Here is a 17,909-nt window from a genome sequence, read left to right as displayed (position 1 = left end):
GAAACTGAGAATGTAGAAAATACAACCCTGTCACTGGGCATAGACTGTGAAGAACACTGTGAAGGGAAGGGTCTTATACAACATTTTGAATGGCAAGTATATACTAAGGGAGGGACAGAATTTTCTAGAAGACTGTGAAAGTTGAGGGTATTCTGCAAGAGATAAAAGGTGAGGAACATTCTAGAACCATCAGATTTTTTTTTACAGCAATAATATTATAGAACAAAATTCTACAGCCATTTGTATGGAAGAGATTATTCTAGAATGCCGTAAACAATGAGAAGATTCTGAAACAGTGTAAATAGAGAACACTGTTAAGACATTGTAGACTTTACAAAAATCCTTAAAAGCAAGTTTAGACTATCAAACACACGTTTGCGCTTATTGGTGTTTGTTGGGCAACATTGAATTTGTCAGGTGTTTCACACACTCTACTATAAGTAATATGGGTCTTTCTTGTCAAACTTTGTCAAACTATGTCCACAAATGCTTAAATATGTCATAAATGCCCAAACATGTATGGCACCAAAAAGATCAGCGCAGACATGCACTGTTAAACTATAAGGAAAAAAAACTACAGATTCTGCTGAAAGAAGTGACAGATACACTGACCAAACCGAAGCTCTGATACCAGTAAAAATGGAGCAATCAGAGTTAATGTGCTCTAAGAAGTCTCTCTGGGGTATGAGTCTAGTTTCAAGTTACACTCACTTGAACACTAAAAGGGTTCTCTTTATCTGATTCTTTAAGTCCACACTTCTTTCACTCCACTCTAACACCATACCATAAACAAGCTAAGCTTAAAGTCAGTGCAGTCCTTTGTGACCACAGTCATTCATTTCTCTCTTTTATAAACCACACTTGGGAGGAAGGGTCATTTGTTATAACCACATTTTCTGCTCTTTGTCTGAAACCACAGAAGGTTTCTCCTCATCAACAGTACATGTCTAATGCAGTCCTGTGTGTCTACAGTTGATTGAAAAACCTCTAAAATTTGGTTCCCAGACAGTGAGCATATATCGGTCCACTGGCAAAAAAAGGCTCATTTATAATCTCCTCAAACAGATTTTAAACTCACAGAAACTTTTATTCTGGAAAACAAACTAATACAAATATTACCAGCCCTGTGAAGGACTGGCGTCCCCTCCAGGGTGTATTCCCCGCCTTGCGCCCAATGATTCCAGGTAGGCTCTGGACCCACCGTGACACTGAACTGGATAAGCGGTTACAGATAAAAAGAAAGAAAGAAAAGAAATATTTCCAACAACTATGAGAGATAAAATAATTAGTATAAGCCTGATATAAAATGATTATTCTAAAAATGTTGACACTGTGCAGGATTAAAAGTATTTAATAATCTTATTCATAAAGAAAAAAAAAGAACCTAATAAAGTTACAAAATGTAAATTGGACTGTGACTGGAAAAGTGCTAAAATGTGGCATTTTGTCTAAAATTCTGCTTAATCACCAGCGGTCCGCCCAGAAAATGCTGTGCAATACACTAGTGGACCTTTGCCCTGAGTGGGCGAAGAGTGGTCTGCCGTCTCCTTTCTGTCAGAGTTGGTGTACATAGTGAAATAACACTGCAGGCCTCCACATGACAGACTGGGAGTCAGTTATGAGTTTGGGAAGAACACCATATCAGCCATTAGATGAGTCCCCCAATGCTACATTAACCTATTTTTCGGGTGGCCAGACGTCCTCTTTTACCCGGACATGTCCTTATTTTTAGACTTAAAAAATGTCCTGGCGGAATTTCACAAAGGTCCGGGATTTTGCTTTTCTAGAGCTTACATAGAATTTCGAGAAGTTTCGTTCACAAACTAGTCCCGCCCTCCCCTACTTCGTTTGGTTCGTTTCAGTGAGAAGGGGGCGTGGTGAAGTAGCCTAAAATCTTCTGATTGGACGGTCTGACTGTAGAGCTACCGTTATTGGTCGATAACCTTCTCTGTAAACATTTAATTGGTCAGTCTGCACGTCAGTAATCCTTGTTTACGTCAGGCAAAGCTCATGTATCTACCCTCATCTCGAGCAGCTATGCCGAAACGTAAATGTAAGTTCTCGCATGAATTAAAAAAGAAAATCCAACGTTTTGTGTAGCAAATAAAGTAATGTAATGTAATGTAAAAGTAATGTACACAGGCAATGAATTAACCAAGATGTGTCTTTAATTGCAGTCTGTTTTTTAAGGTTAACCACAGCAGACCAAGATCTCTATAGAAATCCTTTTAGATGGTTTATTATATACTGGTAAATGCCAGCAAGAAATCAGCTACACAAACTGATAGCAATAATCCACATAACTGACACTGCAATGTGACACAAATAAATGTGTTAAACAAGACAGTAAACATTCTATAAGTAAAAGAACGTCTCAAATGGAAGTGACCTCTAAGATTCCAATCTGCCTATTAACAGTCACTGATTGGCTAGTCTTGACATCACAATGGAACAGACTGAGAAAAGCTAAAAAAACCTTCTTGAAAAACATTTGAAAATTACCAATCAACAGAGAGTTATAAATATAGACTTGTGTCATAGACTTTAAAAGGTATAACCATTTTCTTCAACTTTATAGAGAAAGATTCATATTTTGAATCACTACCATCAGATTTTTAGAAGTTTAGCATACACCAAGCCTTTTTGTATGGGGTGAAGTAGGTTAATCTGAGCAACACATTCTCACTCAAAAAAAAAAAAAAAAAAGGAAATACTGTTTTATGAAAATGTTCCTATCTTCGGAGTGTTGTTGACCCAGGGTGAGTGGTGTGAGGGCATTAGGCTGTTTTGTGCTCTGGTCAAACTCATTCACTGGTCCTTAGAGCTTCCCAAAGACTCTCACCCCAACACCCAAAACAAAACAAGAATAAAGCAGTTATAATTAAATGCACATGAAATGTAAAGTACTGTACAAAAGTATTGGGCACCTCAGAAATGATTTAAAATGCAAGAGTGTATTTGCTAAAAATATAATAATAATAAATAAATAAATAAATTAGAGTAAATAGTGATTATATAGTGTGTGTGAATGTGTTGGTTTAACCCTTTCCACATCTCTCATCATAGCAGCCCAGGATTATTCGAGGTTATCATCCAATACATACTTTAAACTCTTTGTTAAATCAAAGGTGCTGTTGATTTAAGAAATCCATACAATCCAGGAGAATATCTGGAAACAAACTTTGCTTTTGCACTGGCTCACAACACGTCTAACACATTTTAGACAAAATACTTTTATTGTATTTGTGTTTATGCATTTGTTGTAATTATATATAGTTGAATACAAGCATCACAATTATTGAGAAAATCAATTACATTAAATAATAATAGTTGTGGGTTCAATTCCCACTCCGGGTGACTGTCTGTGAGGAGTGTGGTGTGTTCTCCCTGTGTCTGGGTGGGTTTCCTCCCACGGTCCAAAAACACGTTAGTAGGTGGATTGGCGACTCAAAAGTGTCCGTAAGTGTGAGTGTGTGAGTGAATTTGTGAGTGTGTGTGTTGCCCTGTGAAGGACTGGCGCCCCCTCCAGGGTGTATTCCCACTTTGCGCCCAATGATTCCAGGTAGGCTCTGGACCCACCGTGACCCTGAACTGGATAAGCGGCTACAGATAATGAATGAATGAATAAATAAATAATAATATTGTATTAGGTGCCTAATACATTTGCACAGTACTGTATATTAGATTGTTTTGAATAGGCCACATCTTTTCAACACTGACTCAGAATCAACATGAGGTAAGACAAACATCCACCTCTATCAAATAAAACAAAGCTGCCATCAATACGTCTTAATAATAGCACTGCTGAATACCACAACCAAGTGGTATTAAATGTGTGGCAGTTTTTACACTAAAATACTCACAGCGCTGTACAAAATTCATAGACCACTCTTTCATTATTTAATTTATAGGCAAAACGTTTTTTCCTGCTTCTTAAAATTCCAGTAATCCCAAACAGCTTCGATGATATTGAGATCTGGTGCTTTGAGGTGGTCAGTCCATTGTTCTGAGAATACCAGCAGATCCATGTTTTAATTGCAAATGTTCTTGTTTGTTTCCTTTTTTCAGTAGTGGCCTCTCAATATTTCAACTTACTTTCAGACCCAGAATGTTGAGTTGACCTCACAGTCGAAGAATGTACAGAGACACCGGTGGGATTTTTTTAGATCTAAAGAAACATTCTTTAATCTCTTCAGCATATCTTCTGGAAAATAAATAACTTGTAGTTAAAGGCCGTTTTGACGGGAAAATAATAAAGAGTTGTCTCTGACTTTGTCACATTGCTGTATATACTTTGAACTGAGTGATCCAAAATCTATGTAAAAGTGCATTTGGGGTTTTAGTAAAAGATTTGCAGAAGCACATTCTGTGATTTGACATTACAATAAATACATTAGATACACGTCCTATTAAACCGACAGGGTATATTTACACACGTTATTTTACACGTCAGAAACTGTAGAAGAAATGTTAACTGAAATCTTTTAGCTATAGAACAATATATTAATAAACTGGATAATGTGGAAAGTAGATTTAGAAGCTGAAAGAAAAAAATTTAGGGAGACAAAATCAGGGAGTCACATTAGAAGAATAATGAAGGATAACTCATTATCCCTTCTTTCTCTCTCTCCTTTCAGTGTTTCCTTCAGTCGGAGCCAGACTCTGCTGAGCTGGGTGGAGTGCTGGTCCCCTCTTCTTCAACATCTGAGCCCTGCACCACAGACAGAAAGAGAAATGGAGGAGAAAGAGAAAAAGAGTTGAGAAACAAAAGTGTTTTTTAATCATTAGCCATGACAAACGTCTTATGTTTTATTAAAATTAAAAATCTATCTGTCAACCGTGTTTTGTGTTTATGTTTAAACTTGTGTTTGAGCAGAAATGCAAACATCATGAAATACATACGTGAATATAGATTACTTTTTTGTTAATGTGCAACAACTAACAGGCTTGTGTGTTTTAGACACACTGTCTCCCTCTTTATACCACAGTAGTACCACAACCACAAGGATATGGATTCCAGGGACATATGAAAATCAATTAATTTGTCCTGTAGCCCACACAGCTCAAGTGTTCATAAGACTACTTTGCTACTGCTTTTGATACTTTGGGGTTAAATGAGCATTATAGAGATTATAAATATATCCACCAATAATACAAAACATTTCTACTGTTAGGGGACAGCTGGGCACATAGAAACAATACAGAGTAATATGTGACCCTTTTCCATATAGTGGATTACTGCTTTGTATGTTTAAGCCACAAACTTTTTTAGAACCATAAGACCCATAGAAACATAACATGGTGAGAACAGCAGGTCTGCAACTAAACCCCCTTATGAATACATGAAATCAGCTTCCTCTTGTATATATTCAAAAAAAGTCATTTTGGAGGTTTGTAGGCACTGATTAATTATAAAAACTCTATAAATAAATGTAATTGTACTGATATTACTCAAATATCAATTTAATTAAATAAACTCTCCTCAATAATCATAAATCCTTTACCTTTAGTGCAGACTAACATGACTACAGCTCTTACAATTAATAATAACTGTTCATGAACTATGACCACAGTGGAGATGTGTTTATACAGCCTAGATTTACCACCTGGAGCTGGTCGACTTTAGGAATAGTGAACTGCAGTTATATTCATTCATTCATTATCTTATCCAGTTCAGGGTCGCGGTGGGTCCAGAGCCTACCTGGAATCATTGGGCGCAAGGCAGGAATACACCCTGGAGGGGGCGCTAGTCCTTCACAGGGCAACACACACTCACACATTCACTCACACACTTACACCTATGGACACTTTTTGAGTCGCCAATCCACCTACCAACGTGTGTTTTTGGACTGTGGGAGGAAACCGGAGCACCCGGAGGAAACCCACGCGGACACGAGGAGAACACACCACACTCCTCACAGACAGTCACCCAGAGCGGGACTTGAACCCACAACCTCCAGGTCCCTGGACAGAGCGGGATTGAACCCACAACCTCCAGGTCCCTGGAGCTGTGTGACTGCGACACTACCTGCTGCGCCACCGTGCCGCCCCACTGCAGTTATATGAAAATCACAAATACACAAAAAAATACGTGTCTGTATGTTTGTGGCCATACTTTGCGCTTACGCCCCTTTCCCCGGTCCGACTCCGATGAACTCTCCTCACTAGAGATAAATTCTCGACTCTTAAAGCTGTCGTTCCCAGTTGCCTTTTCCTTTTCTCTCTCCTTCCCTCCACCTGACGACTTCTTCTTCTTCTTCTTCTCATTCTTCTTCCCCTTCTTCTTTTCCCTTCAGGAAGAGAAACAACAGATGAAAAACAGACTAATAATTGTTTTCCCATTATAGTCATTATAGATGTGATAAGATTCCAGTAAGCACAAGTCATCAGTAATAATTCCAGCTGTCATGTGCCACATGCATAATAAGCTTTCAGTGTTTTCAGTGCTGACTGGGCACATTCGTATTAAGAGAGAACCCTGCAGTTAGTGGTGATGCATAAACAATAATCAAGTTCATGCAACACCAAGTTTATTGTGTATAATCTGAATTAAGCTATGCACTTGTTTTTGTTATATTTTTTCCTTCCAGCAGTACAAAATTCAAGTTTATTTTTTACTATTATCTATAGTTTCTACCTTCCATATTATTGGAGGATCATTTAGTGTAAGAACAAAGCTGATTGGTTCTTACTGCCTTGACTAAACACCAATCTTGACAAGATGTGTAAAGTTAAATGCTCTTTATAACCACGTGAAAAAAAAACATCATATTAAGCATGCTGCTTTAGTACTTTTTTGAGGTGCCTGATGAGCCTCCTCCACTCTCCCTGTACTCTTTCATTGCTCGTTCATAGTCTTTCTTAGCATCCTCAGCTTTCCCTTCCCACTCCTGCGAAAGAGAAGAAAGAGAGAGGGAACAAAGAAAGAAAGAGTGAAATAGCTAAATTTGTATACTATGGCCCAAGCTTGGATAAAAAAGGAAAAAAAATGAAATATATCAATCACCTCCTTCTTGTCTTTGCTCAGTTGCTTCCACATCTCACCAGCCTTCTTTGAAATCTCAGTTACAGAGATTCCAGGGTTTTCTGCCTTTATGCGCTCTCTACTAGAGTTCAGCCATAGCATGTATGCACTCATGGGCCTCTTGGGAGCACTGCTGTCCTTCATCTTCTTCTGCTCGGACAAATATGTACAAATAATCTTAAGCAACATTTCTCTACCACACGGCTGGTGAGATTACAGTATTATTTAATTATCTGGGTTCTGACTTTTAAACGCCATCATTTACTGCTTAGTATTTCAAAACTATGATCACACCTTCACTCACACACTCACACCTACAGACACTTTTGAGTCGCCAATCCACCAACCAACGTGTGTTTTCTGGACTGTGGGAGGAAACTGGAGCACCCAGAGGAAACCCACGCAGACACAGGGAGAACACACCAACTCCTCACAGACAGTCACCCAGAGCGGGACTCGTGATAAACACAAAAGTGTATTGTGTGCTAAGGGCATACCCTGCTGGAAATTCTCCAGAATGCAATATAACCTTGTTATAGCTTATTCACAGAGCCTAATAAGTCTTATTATGAGACTGATTTGATCATGATTTTTGGTGATTCTGAATATCCATCAATTAATTGACTATTTGCCCATCCCAATTTACACTTATAGAGCAGAATTTATTATTATTGTACATGAAATCACATACAAATAAACTGCACGTGTTAATAAATTAACATGCTGATGAAAATTTCCCACATCCTCTCAATAAACGTGTAAAAACCTGTTCTTTGTGTTCATAACAATATAAAACAATTGTTGTTATTTTCAAATACAAAAAAATGCATTTATCTGTGTAGCAAAAAAACATCAGTGAGCTTTAAGTGTCTGTATACCCACCCCCTTCTCACCTCTTTCTTACGTGGCTTTTTCTCCTTCACTATTTTGGCTTTCTTGGATGGTTTCTTCTTTCTGTCATCATCACTGTCTGCTTCATCACCACTACTCTCACTAGCTGAAGCCTTACTGTCATATCTGATACACACAAACACAAGAGAAACACAACATTAACTACACAATATTACTGTATAACAACATTAAGACAAAACCCACTTACTCTTCTGCAATGTCCTCATCTTCTTCCCCAGGATTGAATGATTCATCTGTGAGAGCAGAGTAAAATAAGTGTTAAGGACTGATAAGAGTTATCGATGGGTTTTATACCTAAATTTTACTCCCTATTTTTACAGTAGGGACCTGTATGACTAACATGCAAAATAACTAACGGATGATTGATGATGTTTTGTGAGATGTGTAGTTGCAAGTGCGTTTTAGAATGGTGCTACAACTAAAAGAGATGTGTGTGAATTTGCAGATCTAAGCTGATTTCTGAATATAGGAAAAAGAGATTTGGGGAAAACGACCATTTTCTGACCCTGTGGTAAACAAAAGGTTTAGTATGTTTACAGTTCAACATCCATTCATTCATTCATTCATTATCTGTAAGCGCTTATCCAGTTCAGGGTCGCGGTGGGTCCAGAGCCTACCTGGAATCATTGGCCGCAAGGCGGGAATACACCCTGGAGAGGGCGCCAGTCCTTCACATGGCAACACACACTCACATCTACGGACACTTTTGAGTCGCCAATCCACCAACCAACTTGTGTTTTTGGACTGTGAGAGGAAACCCACGCAGACACGGGGAGAACACACCAAACTCCTCACAGACAGTCACCCGGAGCGGGACTTGAACCCACAACCTCCAGGTCCCTGGAGCTGTGACTGCGACCCTGTCGCTCTACAGTTCAACATAATATATTTTATTACTGAATGTCACTGGATTCTCTGTGGCTTTTGTATTTGGCTGATTTAGCGGCCACTTACCACTGCCTGCCTCAGAATCGTCGCTGTCGTTGGCCTCTTCTCTGATTTTTCCCTCCTGCTTCATGCGTTCCAGGTAAGCATCATGCTGGTCCTCATCTGAGTCACTATACATGTCATCATTGGCCTTCATACCCTGCCATCATAGAAATTGCAAAAATTAGATAATAAATATATAAACACTGAGAAATGGACTGAACTGCTTTTCAGCAGTAAAATTACTTTTGGAAAAAATAATTTATTTCCATTTTCAGGCAAACATGAAGTCTTTTGAAGATTGTATAATTTCAACAAGTGTTTATTACAAATACATAAACCCATGCTTATCCATCGTTCACAAAATAGTGGTTATAATGCTATCGATCCTCACCAATAGAGAAATGTGATTTTAGTATACATTTTATTAACAAAACCACCAACAGTAACCCCCACACAAGCCGATCCCAACCCGACACGCAGTGGTTGTGGTCATGTCACATAACTAATTTACATGTATAGATTCTGTTATGTTTAAAAGTACATTTTGTGTGTACTGAACATAACCACTGCATTGAGAATCCAAACCCAGCAAAGTTGAGCCCCTTTACTTGATATAAGCCAGCACATTTGGTCCAGTCTTTTTCAAGCATTAACCAATTAGTAGAACATACATTCAGCAAATTGTGATTGTGACCGAGCTAAAGAACGGCACTATAATTACTCTCAGAAGTAATCACACAGCAATCATGCAATTAATAGAGCACCCAAACCACTCCAAACCAATACCAACCTTTTTCTACAGGAACACACACATACACAGAACACAGAGACATAGAGAAGAATGAATGTTTGTCTAATGAGGAAAACTGTTTATGGGGTTCTTGGCCTGAAAATAAAGACTGCTGCTTTCCTAAAATATGAGCATGAGTTTAATAAACTGATTTCCATATTATGTACCTCTTTGAAGCCTCTGTTCTTGATGCTGAGTTTTTTTGCATTGACAAAGTCAAACAGCTTTCCATATTCTTCTCTACAGGAAAGAAAATTAGAGAAAAGCAAAAGAGAGGCATGAAAAGTTACTTGAAGTCCAACACACCGAAAGAATACATGTCTGACGAAGTTCATTTAATAAAACAATTGATTCATTCATTATCTGTAACCCCTTATCCAGTTCAGGGTCGAGGTGGGTCCAGAGTCTACCTGGAATCATTGGGTGCAAGGCGGGAATACACCCTGGAGGGGATGCCAGTCCTTCACAGGGCAACACAGACACTCACATTCACACCTACGGACACTTTTGAGTCGCCAATCCACCTACCAACGTGTGTTTTTGGACTGTGGGAGGAAACCGGAGCACCCAGAGGAAACCCACATGGACACGGGGAGAACACACCAAAAGGCCCCTGGAGCTGTGTTACTGCGACACTACCTGCTGCACCACCGTGCCGCCTAATAAAACAATATTGCTCCAAATTATTAAAACATATTTTGTGACAACCATCCTTCTTTTGAGTTTTTTCAGACTTCTTTTTTAAGGAAACATCTCTGTCACTGAATGCTCCTTTATTTTGACTGAATGCTGTAACCCAGAGTCTTTCAGCAGTTTAGCAGCTTAATATGTGATTCGACAGGCACTTACATTTTTCAAAACATTTTTATCTACCCATATCTCACTCTTATAAGTTTACTTGTGGTGCTTTTCTGCACATATAACAACAATGTTCTTATTTATATATTTTATTCTTGTTGTTTCTTTGTCCTCATGGACTTTGATAAAAAAAATAAACCCACCTCATGCATACATGCTGCCTCTATGTCAATCCTGTTGTACGTGCACATTAATTTCACAGCAGTTACTAGATAATTCATAGCAATTGCAGGATAATAGGTTACAAGTTTTATAACTGTATATATAATAAGCCTTAAGCTTTTTGAAAAAACAATAACTGTAATTGTAGGAAATGTAAGTCTTACCTCTCTATGCTACTGAATGTGTATTGGTTCCCTTGCTTAGTCTCTATTTCAAAGTCAAAGGACCGTGTAGTTGTGGTTCCTCTGGCAAAGTTCACGCAGGAGATCTCCTCAAAGCGCAGGTGTACTGGAGGCTTATGAACATAGATGAAGCCTCTCTCCAGAGGATACAGCAGCCCTGAGCTGGCTTTATATGAGCAGGTAATACACTGAGCACCGGAGTGACTGCAGATGGAGAAGGAAAACAATCAAAAATGGCTAATTATTCATCCATATTATGATGAATGAATGTGTGACCATTGTGAATGAACGAAAGTGTATGTATGTTTTTAAGTTATACCCTTGGAAGTTTCCAGGTACTGTGATCTTCCTGTTGACCAGAGCCTTCATCACTCTGCTGACCATCTCATAGAGAGAGCCAGACATGTTCTTGTTAAGTTTTCCTTCAAATCGCCTTTCCACTTCCTCCCTGCAGAGGGCGAAATGGACAGAAAAGATCATATAGATGAAAAAACTCCATACAAATATCACTAAAATTCATTTTCTTTCTGTATTGTGATGTATTTTCAAATGTAATGTGTCATTAGGGAAGGTCTCTTGGCTAATGCTTCAGTCATTTATGGGTGTGGAGGTGGGAGGAGGAGATGAAACATGATATTACTGTTTAATGCTGTTTTTCACCCCATCAGTGTTCCATCATGATGTCATCAAAAGTCATTACATGTCAGTCAAGAAGAGTCCATGGGAAAACAAGTACGTTGTCTTCTGAATCTAATCGCACTCCATTTTAACAATATGCTTCATTCTGTTTGTCTTTGTGAACCCTAAAACCTTCTGATGATTTTCCCCTGTTAGTTTCGTCTCTCTTACTCTCTCCTGTTTCCCCGGCTCACTCACTCGCTCATGTTGAGGGTGAGGTTGATGTCCTCTTCCTTTGAGAAGAGCAGGATGAGGAAGTGGTAGCGGGTTTGACCTTGTTTAATAGGAGGATCCAGACTAATCTAAAGGAGGAAAAAAAAAACAGACTACAAATCAATACTGTGGTTTAAATGACAACAAATGAATTACAAAATCAGATTTTGTGTAATCTATTTTAAGTGTAATCCTCAGAATCTATTTTACCTTTCGACCCCTTGTAATGTCAGATTTGAATGTCAAGTGCGTCTTGTTACATTAGCAAAATATTCTTAAAGCCTACAAGAAAAAGGCAGAGCCATCACTTACCACAAAGAACATTTGCCTCTGATCTTTGTGAGGCAGCAGGAAGAGCCTCAGTACTGTTGTGTAAGGGATCTTATAGTCAAACGTCTTGCCATGCAGGTGGAGGAAGGTTGGGTAGATACGGATATCATACCTGCCAAGGCAGACATGAACAGAGTCGAGTTTCTTGTAAATGAATTAAAAGCATGCAAAGTATCTTCCAAGGTCTCTGTAACAGAAAGTTTTCTTTTCTACCTGCCCCTGGGAGTAAGACACTGCAGCTCTCTGAAGATGCACACGGCATCTCCTGTGGCCTGGATCACATCAGCCTTTGAGAGAACGTTCTGAGCAAATGCCTGAAAAAACACCACGTTAACTCATTCAGTGCCTGATATATATATGAAGGGCATTATGCTGGTTAGACCCTCTTAACTCTTCCTTACTGTTCAGCGCTTAGAAGAGGACTTGTTCAAAGAGAGAAGTGTTTCTGATTAATGCCTGTACATAAACAGGCTCAGACTGAGAAGAAAATGACCATATATACCATATTATTAAATAAAATCTAACATTTAATCTGTATACTTTCTTGTGCTTTACCTATAAATGATCCCAACTAAACAGTTCAATTCCATTGTTTTTTTGTGGAAAGGTCTACCACCTACTGGTGACAGTTGGTGTTGTCTATACCTTGTCATACAAAGTCAAATATGATTTACAGTGGGTTATATTTTTGGAAGATGTGTAATTTATTCAGGTACTGCACTTTTCAGCACATTTGCTCATATATTTTAGGCTCCATCCTTCCAGTTAAACCTTCACTAAAATAATATCTTTACACTTTTTCTACGTATTTTGATATGTACCCTCCTAGGTATAGCCATGTGTAAGTTTCTGTTTTTACAACAACAGACACAAACACAAAAACATTTACCTCCACAGGGTCTGCCCCTTCATCTCCTGTGGTAGGTGGGACATAAAACCGCACTTCCATGAGTGACACCTCTGTATCATCATTCTGATGAAACTCAAGAGTGACTTCATTTTTTCCAGTGGCACACTGGGACACACTGGAGAGTGGAATCTCAAACACTGGACTGTCACTCACTTCAAACGATAGTAGGGGGCCTAGACGCACACACACACACACACACACACACACACACACGCACACGCACACACACGCACACACACACACACACACACACATACAGCTAAGTTTCATGAACGTTGTCCCTTACATCCAAGCCAAAATGTTTTTACATTCAACATTATTTTGCATCATTCTGCAACTGGTTGTCATAGTATATACTTCCACTGACCATTGAATTTAGCAGTGCCCCAGTTCCAGCCCTTTACACACATGTCTTTCTCAATCAGCTCCACTTTGTAATTGGCTTTGAAGTACTCTGAGATTTTTTCGAGGTCCTGAAGGAGTTGGAACGTGAAAGAACATTAAACTAAAATCATACATTTGTTTCTTTCCCAGTAAAATAAAACTACCCTCTGACTCACTGTGTCTTTAAAGCCATCGTATTTATAGACATGTCCAGTGCTGGTGCAGAGTTTGATGCCATGACCCAGACAGACTCGTCTCCACTGAGCATAAGAGAGCTCTGGGACAGAGATACTGTCCACTTTCCCCGTCTTACTGCTTTTATACACCACCGTCTGTTTACTGAATCGCAGACGCCCATCATTCTGCATTAAGATAGAGACAGACACAAACAGAAAATTATTTATAAATCATTTCATTTGTAACCCTCTGCCAATAGTTAAATATTTGTCTGTTATAATAATTTTGAGATATTTTAACTGAAGCAAGGAAAATACCTTGTTTATACAAAATGTAATATAACCATACATGTAATTAAATATGCAGCATGTAATAAATATTTAATTACATTTAAACAGTATTGTAAAACAATGAATTCAGACTTTTAAGAATAAATCAAAGCACTAATTCTATTTTTTTTGTTGTTGTTTTTATATACAACCAAAATTGTACATTTTTCCACATTTGGCTGTTCCCATGAGGGCTCGCCACAACGGATAACAGATCTACTTAGCAGATGTTTTATGCCCGATGGCCTTCCTGATGGAACACTCACATTCTTCCCCTTAAAACAGAGACATTCTCTTACCCAAGAACCCTTAACCTCCTGAAAAATATCATTAAACTCCAGAATGTCAGTCATTCCAGCAGCTTCCCGCTCCTGTCACAGCTATGATGAAGATCTGCAACAGCAGAAAATTATCATTACACAAAGCACAACACTTGTTGGCTTAAAACAGCTAATTTTTTGAATCTTTGAATGAATATACTCGTTGATGTTACTTCAATCTTTGAGTGATCTTGGGAGAGTTAAAGGGAAAAAAACAAGGATGAGGGAAATGATGTTCATTCAATAAACTACAGCTACACACACAGTGAAACGCACATATCAGTGTGTACACTCTTGTGGAAAAAAGGGGGCAGGCCCAAAATTACAAAATATTTTAACATTTGATTAAAATAAAAATAAATAAATCAATAATTAAATAATTTTCATAAATAAATTATTTCATTTAATATGAGTATATAAAACATTTCAGAGCCAGTTGTTGTTTATTGTGAAGACAAAAATGGTCTATAATAACATCTGTAATTTCTATAATGTTTAAATCTGGACTAAAAAAAAAAACATGGTCCTGGTTTTAAGCCACTTCTTTGCTTTCTCTGCAGTGTGCATTTTTTCGAATAAGCCTCCTCTACTCCAAATGTCTTCTGCAGAGAGTGACACCGTTGACACAGAGCTAAACACACTGTCTGTCACTGTCCCTCTCCCTCACTGACACACACTGTGCGACTAAATCATGCTACGAGCTGGTTAGCTCCAGCTAGATGGCTACAGTGAGTTAAACCTCAGGGCAGCAACTGTGAGAGTGTTCTGAAAGCCGTTTATCAAACATTCAGGCAAAAAAATGTTTTGCTGGTCATACAATCACAGCTAAACCCGAAACACGCAAATATTGTTAAACAGCATTTACATATTCTGGAAATTAGAAGAAAACGCTGTCGATATTCCACTCCAGAACCACGGAGTCTCCTGAACCGATTCAGTTCAACTGATTCGACTCTTTGGCGTCTGCGCAATACGTCTGAGGCACAAATTAATATCGCCTCATAATTAAGAATCATTACAAATTTCACCAAACTGTAAAATGTATACACTGGCAAAATGAGCAGTGTGTCCATTTGAAATTCACAGATAAAAACAGTTAATTAATTTATTTTATCTTTTAATTATATTCAGTAATTTTGCAGTTCTTCAAATATTTTGCTTTGTTCCATTCGCACTTTTATGCGAAACATGTTACACATAAAGCTATGTGTATTCTAGTACCACTACTACACTTACTACTACCACTACTACTACTACTAAATAATAGTAAAAAGTAATTCAAATTTATCAATACAGTACTTTTCATTATAATTTAAAGTAAAACATAAGCAACGCTAAGACAATTTTCAAATGAATCACGATTTAGAATCATTGAATCACTTGAAGAATCGGTTCCGTATTCAGAATCATCACTTTCATGGATCAGGAGCGCAAGACGAGGCGCCTACGTCATACGTTCCCTATGAACTAACATATACGCAATGACGCATTGCACGTGACCCCGCCCTTCCCCTTGTTTTTTAAACGATCGGTTCCCAACGCAAAACCTTCCTACATCCGTTCTTTTTACACATTATTTACAGTCTCTTCTGACTATCAGCTGCAGGTGGGTGTCTTATACTGTAGATGGTGTAGTAAAGTGTGTGTGCACAAGGGAGTTAAAACTGCTTTTCAAATGACTTTTTTATTTTCATGTTTGGGGAAACAGGAAACAAAACAGGAGGCTGGGCAATATACAGCCAAATTTATTTTTAATAAAATACATCAGCACTGCGCCCAGATTAAGTTAAATGAATGACAGTAGTTCTGTTGATGTAATGCACATTTTAATTAAGCAACATAGTTTTCCTGAAATAACAGTAAGGATAGAACATAATATCATATCAAGTCAATCAGATCAAATGGAGTTAGACCGTATGGAGGTTCTGATGACAGGTTTGCATTAGATCAGAGATATAACAGGCTCTTTTAATTGCACCATTGATGTATCCTAGACATGACAGCCAAACGAGGCCTCATCACAGACACGTTTAAGGTCGTAAAGAAGGCAAAGAGAGAGGACAGGAGAGACAAGAAACCTCCTTCACCCCCAGTTGCAGGTGAGATTCTGTACCTATTTTTTTTTTAATGATTATTACCAAAACAAATTAAATTATTCACATCTAGTTGTAATATGAAATCTATAGTTATGTTATTATCATATAATACCTTCTCAGATCCAGAACCTCCTCTTCTGAGTAAGAGAGAGATTGAACTGCACGAGCTGAAGAACTTTGATTTGGATTGGCGTTTTGGGCCATGCACAGGTAACAAATACAGCTTTTAGTACCATTCATAAAGTTATTTTAATGTAAGCAAACATATTATTGCAAGGGTCCAGAAAAATAAAATTGTCATGTCAGGCTTCTATCTGTTATTCTCTCTGTAAAACCTCCTTCATGCTGCATGTCTGTAGGGATTAGTCGGTTGCAGAGGTGGGAAAGGGCTGCACTGCATGGGCTTGACCCCCCTCGGGACATTAAAGACATATTGCTAAAGGAGAATACCGACCCAGAGTATACTTACAGGTACAATCAACTAACACACACACACACACACACACACACACACATGGGTACATGTGTAAATACATGTATGCATACATAAATAAATAAATATCATTACATATCATGTCAATAAGCATTAATACAGGAAATCAACAAGGACTCTGAAATATTGGGAGCTATTTAGAAGAATGATCTGATTTAATAATGAAAATACAATTATGAAAATATTGGATATGGTTAATCAAATTTACAATTTACATATGACCTTAAACTAATGTATTATTACATCACTCATAAGCCTGAGAATGAGTTACCAGCTTATCTCAGAACACCACATTAAACCAAGAAGACTCCTAACACTATCCAACCTCTGTAGTGTGAATAAAGTTGCACAGTTCTTTGGAGAAGAGCCTTTTCTAAATAAATGCAAATATATTGTCCTGATCAAAAGACATGTGCAGGTGTACTGTACATTGACCTTGAGTAATATAACACAAATTCAGATGTCTACAATTGAATGTTAATACCATATGTTTTAACACTTACTTTGTGTTTACTATTTTTGTTGTGCTCTGTGTTTCAGCCTGTGGCGTGACTATCCCTTGTGAGGAAATAAAAGTGAAGAGAGATGCTGTTAGGGAAAAGACAGGATTGTATGTTATCATGGTAGTTTTAATGCTCATGTTTGATTGTTGCTGTTGCTAATCCAACTTGGGAGCTTGCTATTTTTTACACTACATTTTTAATAAAGATTTGCAAAAAAATCTATGTGATTATAATCATATATTACATATTATTCTAAGAAGGAAAGCCAAAGTGACACGGTGAATATGACTTTCAATTTTTCCATCACTTAAGTGTGGTAGGCTATATTACTTTATCAGAATGTGATCAGCTTTGGTGCCATCTGGGCACAGACGACATTTACACCTATATAAAAATGTATAGTGTGCCAATGCTGTACCTTAATTTAACTAAACACAGAGTATGCCAACACCCGTCATAATCAGTGGCTTCAGCAGCATTAAGGAGCACCCACTACTGATACAAGTGTTTAAATACAAACAAAAGGGACAGCACCCATATAGTATCCAAGGTATTTATCTGACTCGCTCATAAAACAACATTTTTTAACAAAATTTGTCACCCACATTCAGTAGAACA

General features: G+C 38.0%; 2 protein-coding genes across 2 annotated transcripts; one reads left to right on the top strand and one right to left on the bottom strand.

The window, feature by feature from the left end:
• Positions 1–2,167: 2,167 nt before the first annotated feature.
• ssrp1b (structure specific recognition protein 1b) lies at positions 2,168–15,129 on the bottom strand. The gene is made up of 18 exons (XM_066678686.1): positions 15,065–15,129; positions 14,179–14,272; positions 13,550–13,735; positions 13,357–13,462; positions 12,969–13,162; positions 12,293–12,393; positions 12,062–12,191; positions 11,735–11,838; positions 11,178–11,306; positions 10,841–11,062; positions 9,824–9,896; positions 8,891–9,023; positions 8,124–8,169; positions 7,918–8,041; positions 7,007–7,174; positions 6,793–6,890; positions 6,116–6,290; positions 2,168–4,711 (listed from the first exon to the last, which is right to left on the bottom strand). The coding sequence occupies exons 2-18, from the start codon at positions 14,230–14,232 to the stop codon at positions 4,646–4,648; spliced, it is 2,109 nt and encodes a 702-aa protein (XP_066534783.1). The 5' UTR covers positions 14,233–14,272; positions 15,065–15,129; the 3' UTR covers positions 2,168–4,645.
• Positions 15,130–15,698: 569 nt separating this feature from the next.
• On the top strand, positions 15,699–17,496 carry pold4 (DNA polymerase delta 4, accessory subunit). The gene is made up of 5 exons (XM_066678687.1): positions 15,699–15,805; positions 16,194–16,298; positions 16,416–16,505; positions 16,655–16,766; positions 17,329–17,496. The coding sequence occupies exons 2-5, from the start codon at positions 16,196–16,198 to the stop codon at positions 17,351–17,353; spliced, it is 330 nt and encodes a 109-aa protein (XP_066534784.1). The 5' UTR covers positions 15,699–15,805; positions 16,194–16,195; the 3' UTR covers positions 17,354–17,496.
• Positions 17,497–17,909: the final 413 nt, after the last annotated feature.

This window comes from Hoplias malabaricus, chromosome 8 (genome assembly GCF_029633855.1).
Source record: "Hoplias malabaricus isolate fHopMal1 chromosome 8, fHopMal1.hap1, whole genome shotgun sequence".
In the NCBI taxonomy this organism is placed as follows: domain Eukaryota; kingdom Metazoa; phylum Chordata; class Actinopteri; order Characiformes; family Erythrinidae; genus Hoplias; species Hoplias malabaricus.
Note: the sequence above shows the minus strand (reverse complement) of the source record. Positions and strands in the feature narration are given on the sequence as shown.